At 58.0% G+C, this 14645-nt stretch overlaps 2 protein-coding genes across 4 annotated transcripts; both read left to right on the plus strand.

Moving 5' to 3' along the window:
* Positions 1–329: 329 nt before the first annotated feature.
* On the plus strand, positions 330–3670 carry RILP (Rab interacting lysosomal protein; the record flags this gene model as incomplete). 2 transcript variants are annotated; one of them, XM_079725085.1, is made up of 8 exons in its annotated part: positions 330–557; positions 630–723; positions 809–915; positions 1004–1249; positions 1501–1646; positions 2025–2147; positions 2819–2908; positions 3171–3670. In XM_079725085.1, the coding sequence occupies 8 exons, from the start codon at positions 330–332 to the stop codon at positions 3301–3303; spliced, it is 1167 nt and encodes a 388-aa protein (XP_079581211.1). The 2 variants fall into 2 exon arrangements, with proteins under 2 accessions (XP_079581211.1, XP_079581210.1); XM_079725084.1 differs by lacking the exon at positions 3171–3670 and having other exon boundaries at positions 2819–3080.
* Positions 3671–3864: 194 nt separating this feature from the next.
* Positions 3865–12891, plus strand: SCARF1 (scavenger receptor class F member 1; the record flags this gene model as incomplete). 2 transcript variants are annotated; one of them, XM_079725190.1, is made up of 11 exons in its annotated part: positions 3865–4212; positions 4484–4545; positions 4783–4884; positions 5715–6240; positions 7479–7697; positions 8111–8239; positions 9036–9139; positions 9596–9716; positions 11001–11125; positions 11217–11363; positions 12032–12891. In XM_079725190.1, the coding sequence occupies 11 exons, from the start codon at positions 3995–3997 to the stop codon at positions 12889–12891; spliced, it is 2613 nt and encodes an 870-aa protein (XP_079581316.1). The 2 variants fall into 2 exon arrangements, with proteins under 2 accessions (XP_079581316.1, XP_079581317.1); XM_079725191.1 differs by having other exon boundaries at positions 4112–4212; positions 11254–11363; positions 12032–12145.
* Positions 12892–14645: the final 1754 nt, after the last annotated feature.

Genomic DNA, 14645 nt, shown 5'->3' on the forward strand with positions numbered 1-14645 from the left:
CCATGACTCCAGACACAGGGGTGGAGCCTGGTGTGGGCACTGTGGGGAGGGCTTGTCGAAAGTGACCACTTACAGCCCTGAGCCTCGGCTCCTGGACACCTGGCTGGAAGTTGGCTGTCCTGCTTCCTGTGACCTTGGGGGCTTGAACAGGACAGGGAGCAGGGCACAGACTCTCCTTCCCCAGCTTTTTTCCCTTAATCGCTCCTCCCTTGTCGCTTCTACCCCGCCCTCTACCGTCCTAAACTGCTTCCTGGGCCAGGACTGGTTGGCCTTTTCCTTCCCCAGTTGCGGGGAGGAGGGTGTCGCAGTCCTAGTCGCCTTCGGGGGACATGGAGCCCAGGAGAGTGGGGCCTGGGGCGCACTACTGGGGGCCTCGGGTGGCCGCGGGGTCGGGGACGGCTGCGGAGCTCGTGTACCACCTAGCGGGGGCCTTGGGCAATGAGCTGAAGGAGCTGGCGCGCCGCTTCGGGCCGGAGGCGGCGGCCGGGCTCGTGCCGCTGGTGGTGCAGGCGCTGGAGCTCCTGGAAAAGGCGGCCGTGGGGCCCGCCCCGGACTCGGTGAGTCACGGCGCCCTCCCTTAGCCGCCCGCGGGCTGGCGGGGCCCGGCCCTGACGGCGCGGCCTCTCCAGCTGCAGGTATCCGCGCAGCAGGCCGAATTCGAGCTGCGGCGGCTGCGGGAGGAGAACGAGCGCCTCTGCAGAGAGTTGCGCTCTGGGCCACAGGGTGAGTGCGGGCCTGCCGGGGCCCGGGGGCGGGGAGGCTCAGGGCCTCTCCCCGCGGGCCGCCGCTGAGAACGACCCTTCCTCAGAGGAGCGCGCTCTGCTGCGGCAGCTCAAGGAGGTTACCGACCGCCAGCGGGATGAACTCCGGGCGCACAACCGCGACCTGCGGCAGCGCAGCCAGGAGACGGAGGCGGTGAGGGCAGGGCGGGGCGACGTGCGGGGGCGGGGCTCTCCCGGCCCTCCGGCGCCCCGCCCACCAGCCCCCTTTGCTCCGCCCACAGTTGCAGGAGCAGCTGCAGCGCCTCCTGCTGGTGAATGCGGAGTTGCGGCACAAGCTGGCCGCAGTACAAAGCCAGCTGCGCGCCGCGCGGGACCTCGAGAGCGAATCAGAGCGGCGGCGCGAAGCGACCTTGGAGCCCGAGCCAGAGCAGGCGCAGGGCCAGGCCGCGGCGCCCGGGTGCGAGCAGAGGCAGGAGCCCGAGACGGCAGCCGCGAGCACAGGAGCCCCGGGGACCCCTGAGGACCGGGTGAGTGCCGGATGAGGTCAGAGACCGGTCCGGCACTCGGGAAAGGTTTGCTGTGCTGCGTAGTTAGGGCCACCGGGAAGTTGGAAGGTGGCACGAGTGTGCGCCCCCAGCCGGCCTCCCCCCCAGTCTCAGCCAGAGCACCGGTCTGGCATCTATTGTAGCGCCCTGGCCTCCCAAGTCTCCCTGCCAGTCACCCTCTAGCGTCCCTCTCCAGCCGAGGCGCCCCCCTGACCAAGCCTGTCCTTCCGCAGGCGGATGCCCTGCCGCCGCCAGGACGCCCCGCCAAGGTAGGGCAGTGCGGCTTCAGTCGAGAGGAGGTTGAACAGATCCTTCAGGAGAGGAATGAGCTCAAAGCCAACGTGTTCCTGCTGAAGGAGGAGTTGGCCTACTTCCAGCGGTGAGGGCGCAGGACAGGGGTCGGGAGGCTCGGGGGCACCACTTGCACCTGTTCCCAGGCCTTGGTTCACCCTCCTCATTCTTTGGGTCATCGACATATCCACGCTGTCGTGTGCCGGGCACTGTGCTGGGCACTGAAGGACGAGAATCACAAAGCCCCTGCCCTCCTGGAACTTCTTCCACATGGGGTGGGCCATTGCAAAGGGTCACAGCAGCCATCAAGGAAGTATTCCTAGGAGGGGTGACATCTAAACTAAAGTCGGCGGGTTAGCAAGGCAGAGTGTTTCCAAAAGGGGGAACAACATGCACAGGTACTTGGGACAAGACCTGCTCTTGGCATCCCCGCTGCTTTTTCTCTGCCCCTCCCCCTCCTCTGTAGGGAGCTGCTCACAGACCACCGGGTCCCCGGGCTTCTGCTCGAAGCCATGAAGGTGGCTATCAGGAAGCAACGAAAGAAGATCAAGGCCAAGATGTTAGGGACCCCAGAGGAAGCAGAGAGCAGGTAAGTCCCTGCCTCCATTCCCACTGAGCCTAGTCACCTTCTGAGCCTGTTGCCTCAGACTGTACCTGTCACCCCAATCTAGTCACACCTTGAGCCTGTCACCTAGCTTAGTCACTTCTAGAACCTAACCTGGCCTGGTCATCCCCTGAGCCTGCCGTCTTGAGCCCACCACCCTTCTCTCTGGATCGCACTGCTCCCACCTGCCATGCTCCCTGTACATCCTGCTGAAGAAACCTGCTAATTCTGCTTCTCCACAGTCAGTTTTCGGTTTCTTGTCTTGGCTGCATCTGTTTGTCCTCAGATGGGTAAGGCTGTATCTGCAGTCTTGTCAGGGGCCTGCTGTGTGTCAGGCTAGAAAATAAAAGCCTCAGGAGGGGGCTTCCCTGGCGGTCCAGTGGTTAAGACTCCGTGCTTCCACTGCAGGGGGCACGGGTTCGATCCCTGGTCGGGGAACTAAGATCCCGCATGCCGTGGGGCACAGCCAAAAAGAAAAAAATCCTCTAGTTGTCCTCCGTCTCCCCTGCTTTTCCTTCTCCCCAGCTTTGGGGGCCCTGAAGTCACATTGTCCTCCCCTGCCTGCTCCTGGGGGCTGCACAGAAGGCTGAAGGAGTCCCGCTGTCCCTCAGGGCCTTGACAAATGACCCTCACAACTCCTCTCTCCTCTGCCTCAGTGACGATGAGGATGGCTCATGGCTCCTGCTCTCCAGGGATAAGGGAGACCACCTCCAGCCCCCACCCCCTGAGTCCAGAATACAGAGTTTGTATGTTGGGGGAAGAGGAAGGACAAATGTGGTGGGAGTGGAGGGACCCCACCTTTCGCGCTCCACTGCGGCTCACCCAGCCACCTTGAGCTCTGAGCATGCCCGTCCCCTCCCGCTCCTCTGGTGGCCCCTTTACCTCCCCCTGCCTCATGCTGCCCTGTCGTCCTCTTGAGTCCCCTTTTTACAGCACCCCCTGCCTTCGGCCCGTATCCTTGACCTCCCTGGCATCCAGGCTCAAAGCACCTCTTGGCTCTCCCCCCAGCTTGGGCCTGTGGCATCGGGGTGGAACAGAGGCCCCTGAGGCTGAGGCTGAGGCCAGCATTGCAGCCACCCGCGAGACACGGGGAGGAGAGGAGGCTCCACAGCCACCCCCGTGGAGCCTGTGGGCAGCCTGACAGCCCCCAACTCCTGACCGGCCCTCTTCTGCTCTCGATGAATATCTTCGTCTGGGGTCTCAGCTGCCCCAGAGGCCTGCCTGACTTCGGAGTCTGTCTGGGGGTGGATGTGTGACCTCACATGAGGACAGGGCTCCCTCCTTCCCCGCCCTCCCCAGGCTCTTTTCGAACCCTGGCCTGAGCCAGGGTGTGACGGGGAGCTCAACCTACCTTCCTTCCTGTATGAATGTGCCAAGCCTCCGGGGCCAGATAAAAGTGCTGCTTCTGTGCGTTTCAGTCTCCCCATCCACGCAATGGAGAGTTGACTACCTCCCTCCCAGGTGTTTGTACGGATGGCCTAAGCTGATGTAATAAAGCAAGTGCCCGTGACACCCAGAAACTGCTCCATGTCTGTCTGTCAGTGGTCTGGCCCTGCCCAGCTCTGCCAGGAAGTTCCCCTTGGCTGTCACTGGCTGGGGAGGCTTCTCCCAGCGTGGACCTCCAGTGGGGAGTGTGACCTAGTGGACACCCGTGGCTCACCCCGTCGCCTATCCCAGTACCCGTAACTCACAGCCTCATCTTCCTGCCCCCTCCAGCCTGAGACCAGGCCCTGAAGCCCCCGCTCAGCCCTCGCCATTGGCCTTCCTTTTCCTTTCAGTACTCTGCTGTCTGGTCCTCTCTGCGCCTGCCCACCCTCTCAGGGAGGTGCCTCATGGCAGCCCGCCCCTCCGGCCTGGTTTCCTCAGGAAAAGCCTTGGGAGGAAGCAGGGAGGGGGTTGGGAGCTGTGGGGGCCAGACTAACCCAAGCCCTCCCACTGCACTGGCCGCCATGGGGCTGGGGCTCCTGTTCCCTCTGCTGCTGCTCTGGACTCGGGGGACCCAGGGGTCTGAGCTGGACCCCAATGGGCGGCACGTCTGCATGGCCGGCAGGTGGGTCTTCTGGGGGTCTGATGGGAGGGAGGAGGACACGAGGAAAGGGGCTAAAGCGAGAGGGGCTCGGGGACAGCCTGGAGGGTGGTGGGTAGTGGGGGCAGATGGTGGGATGGCCAGGGACAGAGCGAGAAGGGGTTGGGGACACGGGGGCTGTGACCCTTGGCCAGGCCTGCCCGATGGGGCTGAGGCAGCATCCCATGTCTCAGGGAGACAGTGATCCACCTGCGGAGCCAGGCTGCCCCCCGGCTGACCCCTCTCTGCCCCACAGCCCTTCTGCTGAGCTCCAGTGCTGCCCAGGCTGGAGGCAGAAAGATCGAGAGTGCACCACCCGTGAGTAGCCAGGATGCACCCCCCACCTGAGAAGGGAGCCCAGTGACCCTTCCTTCCTACCCTCCTGGGGTCTGTTTGCCCTCCTGAGCCCTAGAGCTAGGGTCTATGCTGTGACCCAACCCCCCAGCCCTGGGGAAACAGCTCTTGAGGGGGGCAGGCCACCGGGAGTCAGTGAGAGGGGCAGAGTGTCCCCTGGCCGCACCCCAGTCCTTCCAACCTGGGTGGGGTGTTTTTCAGCCATCTGCGAGGGGCTGGACGTCTGCCGGGAAGACGAGGTATGTGTGAAACCAGGCCTCTGTCGATGCAAACCTGGATTCTTCGGGGCCCGGTGCAACTCCCGTGAGTCCTGAGTCTCTCCTGGGGGACGAGGTTGCCGGGCAGGACTGGGGGAGAGGGGAGGCAGAGCATGTAGGAACGTAATCTTAGAACAGCAGGGCCAGAGTCCCTCCAAGCTTCGCTGAGGAGACTGAGGTCGAGACAGGAAGTGACGCACTCTAAGGGGATGTCCTGAGTCATCTGGTTTTTATCCCATCCACAGAGCCCTCCCACAGGTTCAGTTCTGGGCCATTCATCTTCCCTTTCAACTTCCGGAAAGATGCTGTGGATCCCCGTTAACTGCAGAATGGATGCATTCTTGGTCTCCCCCGCATACACCGTATGCACGTGTGGAGGGTGACTGGAATGTCCTCCCTCTCTGGCAGAAAGTGGGGCATGGGAGAGGGGTTGGTGCGCAGTTTAGCCAGAGGGCAGCCTGGCTAGGAGTCAGGGTTGAGAGGAGACACTGGGGGGAATGTGGCTTCTTCTTCGACCCGGATGGGCAGCATCCAGGCGGGGGAAGACACAACGGGGGAACCCAATGAGAGGGAGGAGGGGCATGTGAATGAAGGCACACCCACTTCTGTGTGACTCTGGGCAAGGCCCTTTGCCACTCGTGATCTTTAAGTGTGTTTTGGAATGTGGAAGTGGGAGGCTGGGCCAGTGGTAAGGATTTGTGTAGTTCAGAGTCTGGGGCAGGAAGTAAGCTGTGCCCCAGGAGGACAGGCTGTCCCCGGCTCTTGGAGGGCGGGCCCGGCCCCCCACCTCTTCCTCGTGGAAGGGGGTGCAGGGCGAGGATCCGTGGTGCCTGACCCTGAGCCCGTTGACCCCCTTTCTTTCCTCCCACCCCGCAGGCTGCCCGGGCCAGTACTGGGGCCCCGACTGCCGGGAGAGCTGCGCCTGCCACCCGCACGGCCAGTGCGAGCCAGCCACGGGCGTGTGCCACTGCCAATCCGACCGCTGGGGCGACCGCTGCGAGTTCCCGTGCGCCTGCGGCCCCCACGGGCGTTGCAACCCCGAGACCGGCGCGTGCCGCTGCGAGCCCGGCTGGTGGTCGCCCACGTGCCGCCGCCCGTGCCAGTGCAACCCGGCGGCGGCGCGCTGCGATCAGGCCACCGGCTCCTGCCTGTGCGAGCCGGGCTGGTGGGGCCGCCGTTGCAGCTTCCGCTGCGCCTGCCACGGCTCGCCGTGCGCGCAGGAGTCGGGCCGCTGCGCCTGCCGGCCCGGCTGGTGGGGCTCCGAGTGCCGGCAGCCTTGCGAGTGCGTGCGCGGCCGCTGCAGCGCCGCCTCCGGCCTGTGCACATGCCCGCCCGGCTTCCGCGGCGCGCGCTGCGAGCTGCCCTGCCCCGCAGGCCGCTACGGGCTGCAGTGCCGCGACAGGTGAGCCGGGGCGACGGGGGATGCGGGAGAAAAGGGAGGGAGGAGGGCGTGAGAAGGAAGGGGAGAGAACGGGTGGGAAAGGGGCTGAGCCGGCGGCGCAGGGAGAACGCTGCGCAGAAACAGACAAGGATGGGGTAAAAGGGGGAAAAGAGTCCCTCGACGCCCTGAAGTCCAGCCTCGCCCACCACTTTCATCCGCTTACTGTTAAACAAAATACTACTACTAGCAAGCTGTAGAAACAGATAAAGAATCAACATTGTGGCAAAAGGATTACAAGGTCCCTCTGAAACTCAATGGCTTTCAAACTGACCAGTTCCACCCACAGTAAGAAATGTTTTACCTCCCATCATATATAATATATGATGCGATATATATTAACTGAAGTAAAAACTTAACCGGACAACACACATATGTACACCGAAATGTTTTCTATTCTCTCTCTCTCTCTTTTTTAATACTGGTCAGGATCTGCTAAATTGATTTTATGAACTCCCTTCCTCACCCTACTAATGAGTCTGATCCAAGCACGTGATCCCAGATAATTAAGTCTCTGGAGGGAAAAACTTCAAGTAAGGATCAATGAGATCTTAAGACCAGATAAACCTTATTGGAAAAGTTGCTAAAAGAGTAGATCCTAAGTGTTCTCATCACGAGGAAAAAAACTTTTTTTTTCACTTTTTGGTATCCATATGAGATGATGGATGTTAACTAAACTTTTTGTGGTAATCATGTCACAATATATAGTGAGGAGGTCATTATGCTGCACACTTGAAACTTATACAGTGCTGTATGTCAATTATAACTCAATAAAACTGGGAAAAATGTAAGATAAAATTCTAGTGGTGAAAACACACTTTATGCGTTTTCATAATGCATAAAACGGCATAGAGGGTACACTACTGAGGACTGCTCATGCCAGACCTCCGAGATGGCATGGGTGGAACGGAGGAAGGGGGTAGGGGAGGAGGGGACACTGGGCAGAAGGCAAGCGGAGGCTGAGGTCGTAACTTGGCTTCCCTGGCTGGGCTGGGAGCTCCTGGTGACCCTGGGACCCAGGAAAGGGTGGGGCTCAGAACCGGGGGTTAAGAAAGGGCTGGAATCCTACTAGAGCCCACAGAGATAGTCTGCCCAGCCTCTTTGTTGTACAACATGGGGCAGCTGAGGCTCAGACCTGCCTGAGGGGCCCAGCTGGCGCTGGGAGGCTCTCTTAGCGTTGCATGTCCTCTTTCTCTTCCCAGCTGCGGCCACTGCAAGCAGAATGAGCCATGCTCTGCAGACACAGGCAGCTGCGAGTCCTGCGAGCCGGGTTGGAATGGGACTCAGTGCCACGAGCCCTGCCCTCCTGGCACCTTCGGCGAGAGCTGCAGGCAGCAGTGCCCCCACTGCCGGCTGGGGGAGGCCTGCCAGCCAGACACCGGGCACTGTCGACATTGTGACCCTGGCTGGCTGGGGCCCAGGTGAGGGGGCCAGCCTGCTCAGGGTGAGGGTATACCTTCCTTCTAGATCCTCCCCGCAGCGGCTCCCTCAGGGAGAGCTGCCTCCTCCCGCAACGCATACATTCACACAGCCCTGGGGGCTCGCCTCCTGGGGAAGACTGAGGTGCGAGAGATGGGTGCTGATGGGGCCCTGGGCACGGTTTTCCTCCAGCTCCCTCACCACTCAGGCTTCCTGCCCTCTTCTCGTCCAGGGATCTGTAGTCTGTCACCTACTGGGTCTGGCCTCAAATTCAAGGCCCTGTTTGCACCTGAGCGTCACTGCTGAAAAGTAGACAGCTGGGTCTCTGAATCTACAAGTGTGGGCACATGGGTGAGGCCCCTCTGTGGGGTCCAGGCCTGCCCTCCTCCCCATTCTGAGTCTTGCCTCACCTCAGGTGTGAAGACCCCTGCCCGACTGGCACCTTTGGGGAGGATTGTGGCTCTACCTGCCCCACCTGTGTCCGGGGTGCCTGCGATGCTGTGACTGGGGAGTGTGTCTGCAACGCCGGCTACTGGGGGCCCAGGTGAGGACTGGGGCCCTGGAAGGAGGCAGGGGCCTAGGTCAGGCCTCTGTGCAATCTGCTTCCCAAACTTCCCTCCCTGGGCTTCTCCATCTCCCAGATTCCCACCCAGCGTCCTCATAACTAAGAAGTTATTCCTCTTGTTGTGGGGTCTGCATCTTCCAAAGGAGGGTCAGAGTGACGCTTAATCTAAAAGGCCTGGCTCCTGAACTAGAAGTTACTTAGGAGGAGGGCGCCAAACCCCATTGTTGTTTCCCTAAGGTCTTCAGGTGGTAAAAACATAATCAGTGTCACTATTTCCAATGTCACGTTTTTCCCACCTGTAGGATAGAATGTAGTATCAACTGGAAGAGACCTCATGTTACAGAGGAGAGGACCGAGGCCCAGAGAGTTAGGGGCAGGGCTGGGGATGGCTCAGACCTCCAAACCCTGAGGAAGTGTCTCTGGATTCCATTGGCATCTAGTTTACTTCACATTAGTGCCAGGTGGGCAAGGGATGAGGATCATGAGAGGTGGGCCCTGACTGTGGCTTACACCCTGGGGGGCCTGGGAGCCAGGGGGCAGTTTGTGGGTGGTCTCTCTGGAAGATGGGCTTAGGGGCTAAGGGATTCTCCCAAACACTGCTAAGGGTACTTAGAATGTGGCTGAGAGGTCAGAGGAATCTGTGTGGGCATCATCCAGGGAAGTCTATATGGCAGGGGGTGGGAAGCAGTGCCCAGAAATCTACCCTCCCCTGTCCCCTGCCCACCTCCATGCCTTCTCACCCAGCCTTCAGCCTGTCTCTCCTGTCACCCCAAAGCTGCAACACTTCGTGCCCATCTGGCTTCCATGGCAACAACTGCTCTGTTCCCTGTGAATGTCCGGAGGGAAACTGCCACCCTGTCTCTGGGGCCTGCCGGCTGGGTAAGGTGGAAAGAGGGTACAGGGAGAAGTAACCGGGGAAAGAGTGGCCCTTTACATGGGCTCCGGGGCCTCATCACTTGCCAGAGAGGCTGGGCCCTCTTCAGAGATGTTCCCTTTACTTGAAATCTGTATGGGTGCTTTGGGGCCCCCTGAAGATGTGACAGAGCCTCTGTCCAGGCTAGCACCCAGGAAATGAGCGGACAGGGCTGGACACTGGGATGTCTCATCAGGCCCGAGAGCTGAGGGCAAGAGTTTGCGGAACAGGCCGTGGACCATCGGGAGAGGACAGACCAGTGGGGAGGCTGCCTGGAGGAGGGGTCCTCCAGGCTGAGCAGAGTCTACATCTCTTAGAAGAGTGGGAGGGGCCCAGAGTAGGTAATTCAGAGCTAGAGATGAGACGTGATGTATGGGAGACAACATGGCCCTGAATAGTTGCCCGTCCCTGGCTCTCCCTAGGATCTCATAGTCAGGATGCCGCCCTCATTGCGGGCATTCTTGTGCCTCTGCTGCTTCTCCTCCTGGCCATCGCCTGCTGTGCCTGCTGCTGCTGGGCTGCCCGGTTGGATCCCAAGGACAGGTGAACCCTGGCCCCTTCCTTCCCGATTCCACAGTTCAGGCCATGGGTGGAAGCAAGGTGGCATCTGGTTTCCTTTCAGGGGTGGGGATGGGCTGGCCTTGTCACACACGTAGGTCAGAGGTAACGAGGTAGCTGGCAGTGGCTGTGGCCTGGAGACACCAGGTCAGCCATCTGCCCTCCTCAGAAGCCTTCAGTGGGGGAGGTTCTGAGTCACGCGTGAGCAGGGGGCCCCGGGCACCAGGATGGCAGGAGGTAGAAGCAACGGGACAGCTCTGGGCAGGGAGGGGAAGAGACCAGGCCTCAGAAGGGAGAGTGCCATAAAAGCCTGAGCAGTGGTTTAGCAGAGAATGTGGCTTTTCGAGAAAAGGAGAGGCGAGGAGGGCTTTGAGCTTGCGGGCTGCTGTGGGGAAGCGGGGAATATTCCTTGCACAGGGCTTTGCTCCTTTACAAAATCTCTTCGTACTTCTCAGCTCCTTGGAGGCTCACAGCAGCATGGAGGTTTGGAGCAGGGCGCGTGGGGGCAGGAGGATTAGCATTCTCAATTCCCAGGAGGACACAGGCCCAAGGTGACCCAGCTAGTCACTGGCACGCGCAGAGCCCGTGGCCGGTTCTCTGGACTCTTTGTTTTGTCCTGTGTGCTCTTATTAGTTCACGCACTACCCCTTGATCATGTCCCCCTCTGTGCTGTGGGGCATCCTCAGACCAGCAGACCCAGTAGCCTCCCCGCAACCCTGGGGCATAGAGCCTGGAGGTGGGGAGAAGCCCCTCACAGGAAGACCAGGACATGTGCACAGACTGTCTGAGGAATGGTAATGATTGAAGCTGTCACTTCCAGCTTCGGGGCGGGGACAAGAGTGGGCTTCCTGGAGGTGGTGCCACTTCCAGAAAGATAGGTGAGCCGGGCTCAGCTGCGATGATAATAACACACTGCTGCATTTTGGGGCAGCCCCACCAGGTAGCTGGTGCTGTGCTGGGTCCTGAAAAAAGTTCTGATATATAGCAGTTGTCTCCATTTTATGGATGAGGAAGCTGAGGCCCAGAGAGGCAAAGTCTGAGCCACAGTTGCTGCCTCGTGACTCTGGAGCCACGCTGCCCTCTGCGACAGGCCCAGATCTCAGGGTCAGTAGTTTGGACTTTACTCTGTAGTCATAGAGAGTCACTGAAGTAGACACAGTCACTCTTGTCACACGAATCCCGGGACCAGAATGGTCCTGGCCCTTTTCTGCTGCCCCCATCCCGCCCCAACCGGGGTCTCCCTCACTGACGACTCTCCTGTGCCCTCAGGCCAGCGAGAGATGGAACTGCTATGTCCAGGATGAAGCTGCAGGTCTGGGGGGCACTGACCTCCAGCCTGGGCTCTGCGCTGCCCTGCGGTTCCCTCAGCAGCCACAAGCTTCCCTGGGTGACAGGTAAGTGGGTGCTGAGGGTCAGGGGCTGCAAGGGGACAGGGCTTCCCCGGGGGCTCTGCGCCTGACCTAGAGCCCCCCGCTCCCGCCTCAGTCTCGCACCATGATCCGGAGATCCCCTTCAACCACAGCTTCATCGAACCGCCCTCGGCCGGCTGGGCCTCGGACGACTCCTTCTCTACTGATCCTGAGTCTGGAGAAGAGGACGAGGGTCCTGCCTACTGCGTGCCACCCCAAGAAGGTAGCCCCCAAACAACCCACTCAGCCCCTGAGCAGCCCTGCTCATCACAGCCTCTCCTTTATTCCTTTAGCAAACGTGTATCAGGCGCCCGTTCCATGCCCTTCACAGCTCCTGGCAGTGGGATGCAGTAAAGAACAAGATAGATTCCTCCTCCCCAAGCCTGTCGTCTGGCGGGCAGTCATCAGACACATGTGGGACAGAGTGATACTTGCTTTCATGGAGGACATGCAAGTCGGGGCTCGGAATCCAGCCACGTCAGGGATGACTGGAGTCAGGGAGGATGTCTCGGTGTTAGTGGTATTGGAGTTGAGCCTGGCAGAATCAGTAGGAATTAGCCCTGGGAAAGTTAGGGAGAGTTGGGAATGATGTTTCAGGAAGAGTGAACAGTATACCCAAAGGCCCAGAGGTAAGAGGGACATGGCCATGTGGCACTGAAGGAGTTTTACCATGGTTAGAGTGTGACATTAGTGCAAAGTAGGGCGGGTGGTGAGAAAAGAGGGTAGAAGCAGTAGCATCTGCCTGAATAGGCCCTTCCCCTGCCTCTCTGCATCCTCACCCTCTCCCTTGCCCCATTTGGGGGGCCTCCCAGAAGATGCTGAGCTGGGTAAGCTGGATGGATTGGGGTAGCCAGCCCAGCTTTGGCCAAGCTCTTCTGTCTCCTTTGCCAGGGATGGTCCCTGCGGCCCAAGCAGAGTCACCAGAGGCCAGCCTGGCCGGAGGTCCCTTCCCTCCCCCTGAGGATGCCTCCACGCCGTTTGCCATCCCGCGCACTTCCAGCCTAGCTCGGGCCAAGCGGCCATCGGTCTCCTTTGCTGAAGGCACCAAGTTTGCACCACAGAGTTGCCGAGGCTCCGGGGAGCTCTCCAGCCCTCTCCGTAAGCCCAAGAGGCTCTCCCGGGGGGGCCAGCCAGGTCCTGAAAGCCAGGAGGCCGAGGAGTCCCCAGGCCCAGAGCAAGCTGAAATGAACGGGGCCCCTCCAGGTGCCGCCAGCCCCAGGGATTCAGCCATTGGCCGCCGCCGGCTCCCGCTTAGTGGCCGGACAGTGGCTGAACGTGTGGAAGCCATCGAGGGCAGTGTCCAGGAGAGTGCAGGCTCTGTGACCACAATCTACATGCTGGCAGGGACACCCCGGGGATCTGAGGGCCCTGTCCGGTCTGTCCTCCGCCGCTTTGGTAGCTTCCAGAAAGGCCAGGCAGAGCCCAAGGTCAAGAGTGCCATCCCCAAGCCTCCACGCCGGGCCCTGAGTCGGAACAAGGGCAGCCCCGGGCTGGCCTCTGGCTCTGCTGATCAGAGCTCCAGCTCAGCCCCAAGTGAGGAGCTGACTGGGGCCTTAGAGTCTGCAGGGCCTGGGCCAGAGGAAGTGGCCAGGGGGCTCGGGGATGGCATCAAGAGCTCAGGGAGGGGCCAGGAGCTGGTCCCTCAGGGTGGTCCCCTAGATCAGGATCCCCAGAAGCTCGCTGACGAGGAAGGGCAGGAGGAGCCCCAGTATGAGAATGTCGTACTCATCTCTGGACCACCAGAGCCCTGAGGACCTTGAATTTCGTGAGTGGGAAGACTGTGGATGGTGCTTAGGCATCCGAACTACCCCGAATTAGATTGTGTTTTGTGCTGGGAAAAGATCCCAGGGCCAGGAAAGACATGCTGGAGCCCCTGCACTTACACCGGGACATGTCAGAGCTGGAGGCCAGTTGGCTCTGGCCCTGGCCGTGCTCTGGGAGTGGGTCTGGAAGGCCTGGGCAGAGACCCCACAGGATGGGGTCAGGAAGGGGAAAGAGATGGCTGCAGGGACTTTTTCTCTGTTGTCCTGTACTCTGTTTGCCCCCAAAGGCTATTCTTTCCTTCATTTGCAAAACATTTTTCTGAAATGGGAAACAACCTAAATGTTTGATGCTAAAAGATTAATTAAAGAGCTTTTCCTTATGAAAGGTTCCTAAACAACCATAATAAATCAGGTTGTGTAAGAATATTTCATATGGGAGCATGTTCACATTATCCTGCTACGCGTAAAAAGTAAGTTTTCTTTTTACAAATTTTATTCCTTTTGGCCTCAGAATACATGTTTAGAATTCTTCCATTTTGTGTTTATTTTGTGACTGTTTTACAGACTTTTAAAAAAAAATGTATGTGCATAAAAGATATTTGAGGGAAAGGCATCAAATGGCATTTTTCTCTGGGAGATGAGATTGTGGCAGATATTTATTTTCTTCTTAAATTTTTGCATAATTTGCAAATTTTCTACAGTGAACGTTCTTTTTACTTTTCTCACTAGGTTGAATATTTAAAATTATAATAGGCAATATTCTTCGTTAAAATAAAAAGTACTAACATTATAGACGTGTCTAGAGTAAAAATGAGATTTCTCTTCTCCCCAGAGGATTCTGGGGGATGAGGGAGGGGCCAGACTTAATTTTCCCGGAATGCCTGTTGGTCTAGTTCTGAATACTTTCCTCACATACTTGTATTAGCCAGTCAGGAAATAAAAAGCAAGTCCCTCTGTCCCAGTGTGCAGAGAATCTCATGAACAGTTTAGATGCTTCCTTTCAAATGTTTTTCTGTGCGCATGAAAATAAAAGAACATACTGTTCTGCAATTTGCTTTTTTACTTAACAATATAACCTGGCTATCTTTTGATGTCAGTAAATATAAAGCTACCTCTTTTTATAAAAAATGGCTGCATGGGATTCCATCATGTGGAAATAACACAGGTTATTTAAACCGTCCCCTGCCTATGGGGATGTGGGTTGTTTCTAATTGTTTTGATACAATAAATGATGCAGTGGACAACTTGGTCTACATTTCCTTTTGCATCAGTGCTAGGTCTTCTGTAGAAGAGCTTCCTGGAGGTGGAATTGCTGGGTTATGGGGTAAGAAAATTAAACATTTGAGTATTTACTCGAATTGGCCCTCCAAAAAAAGTTGAATGGCTTTGTGTTCTCATAAATTATGTTGGCATCTATTTTCCCACACCCAATCTGATAGGTTAAAAGTGATATCTCATTATTTTAGCATGCACAAAATATAACTAAAGTAATAACATTTTTAATTCTTAAAAAGTTAAACTCTTTGTACAGATAAAAGTTTGGGTTTTTTTTTTTTTTTTGGCTGTGCCAAGCAGCTTATGGGATCTTAGTTCCCCGACCAGGGGTTGAACCTGGGCCCTCAGCAGTGAGAGCGCAGAGTCCTAACCACTGGACAGCCAGGGAATTCCCCAGATAAAAGTTTTTTGTTTGTGGGGTTTCTGTTGTTGTTAAGTATCTTCTTTTTTTTATATATAATGTTAAT

The sequence above is a fragment of the Hyperoodon ampullatus genome (genome assembly GCF_949752795.1).
Source record: "Hyperoodon ampullatus genome assembly, chromosome: 19".
Lineage (NCBI taxonomy): Eukaryota > Metazoa > Chordata > Mammalia > Artiodactyla > Ziphiidae > Hyperoodon > Hyperoodon ampullatus.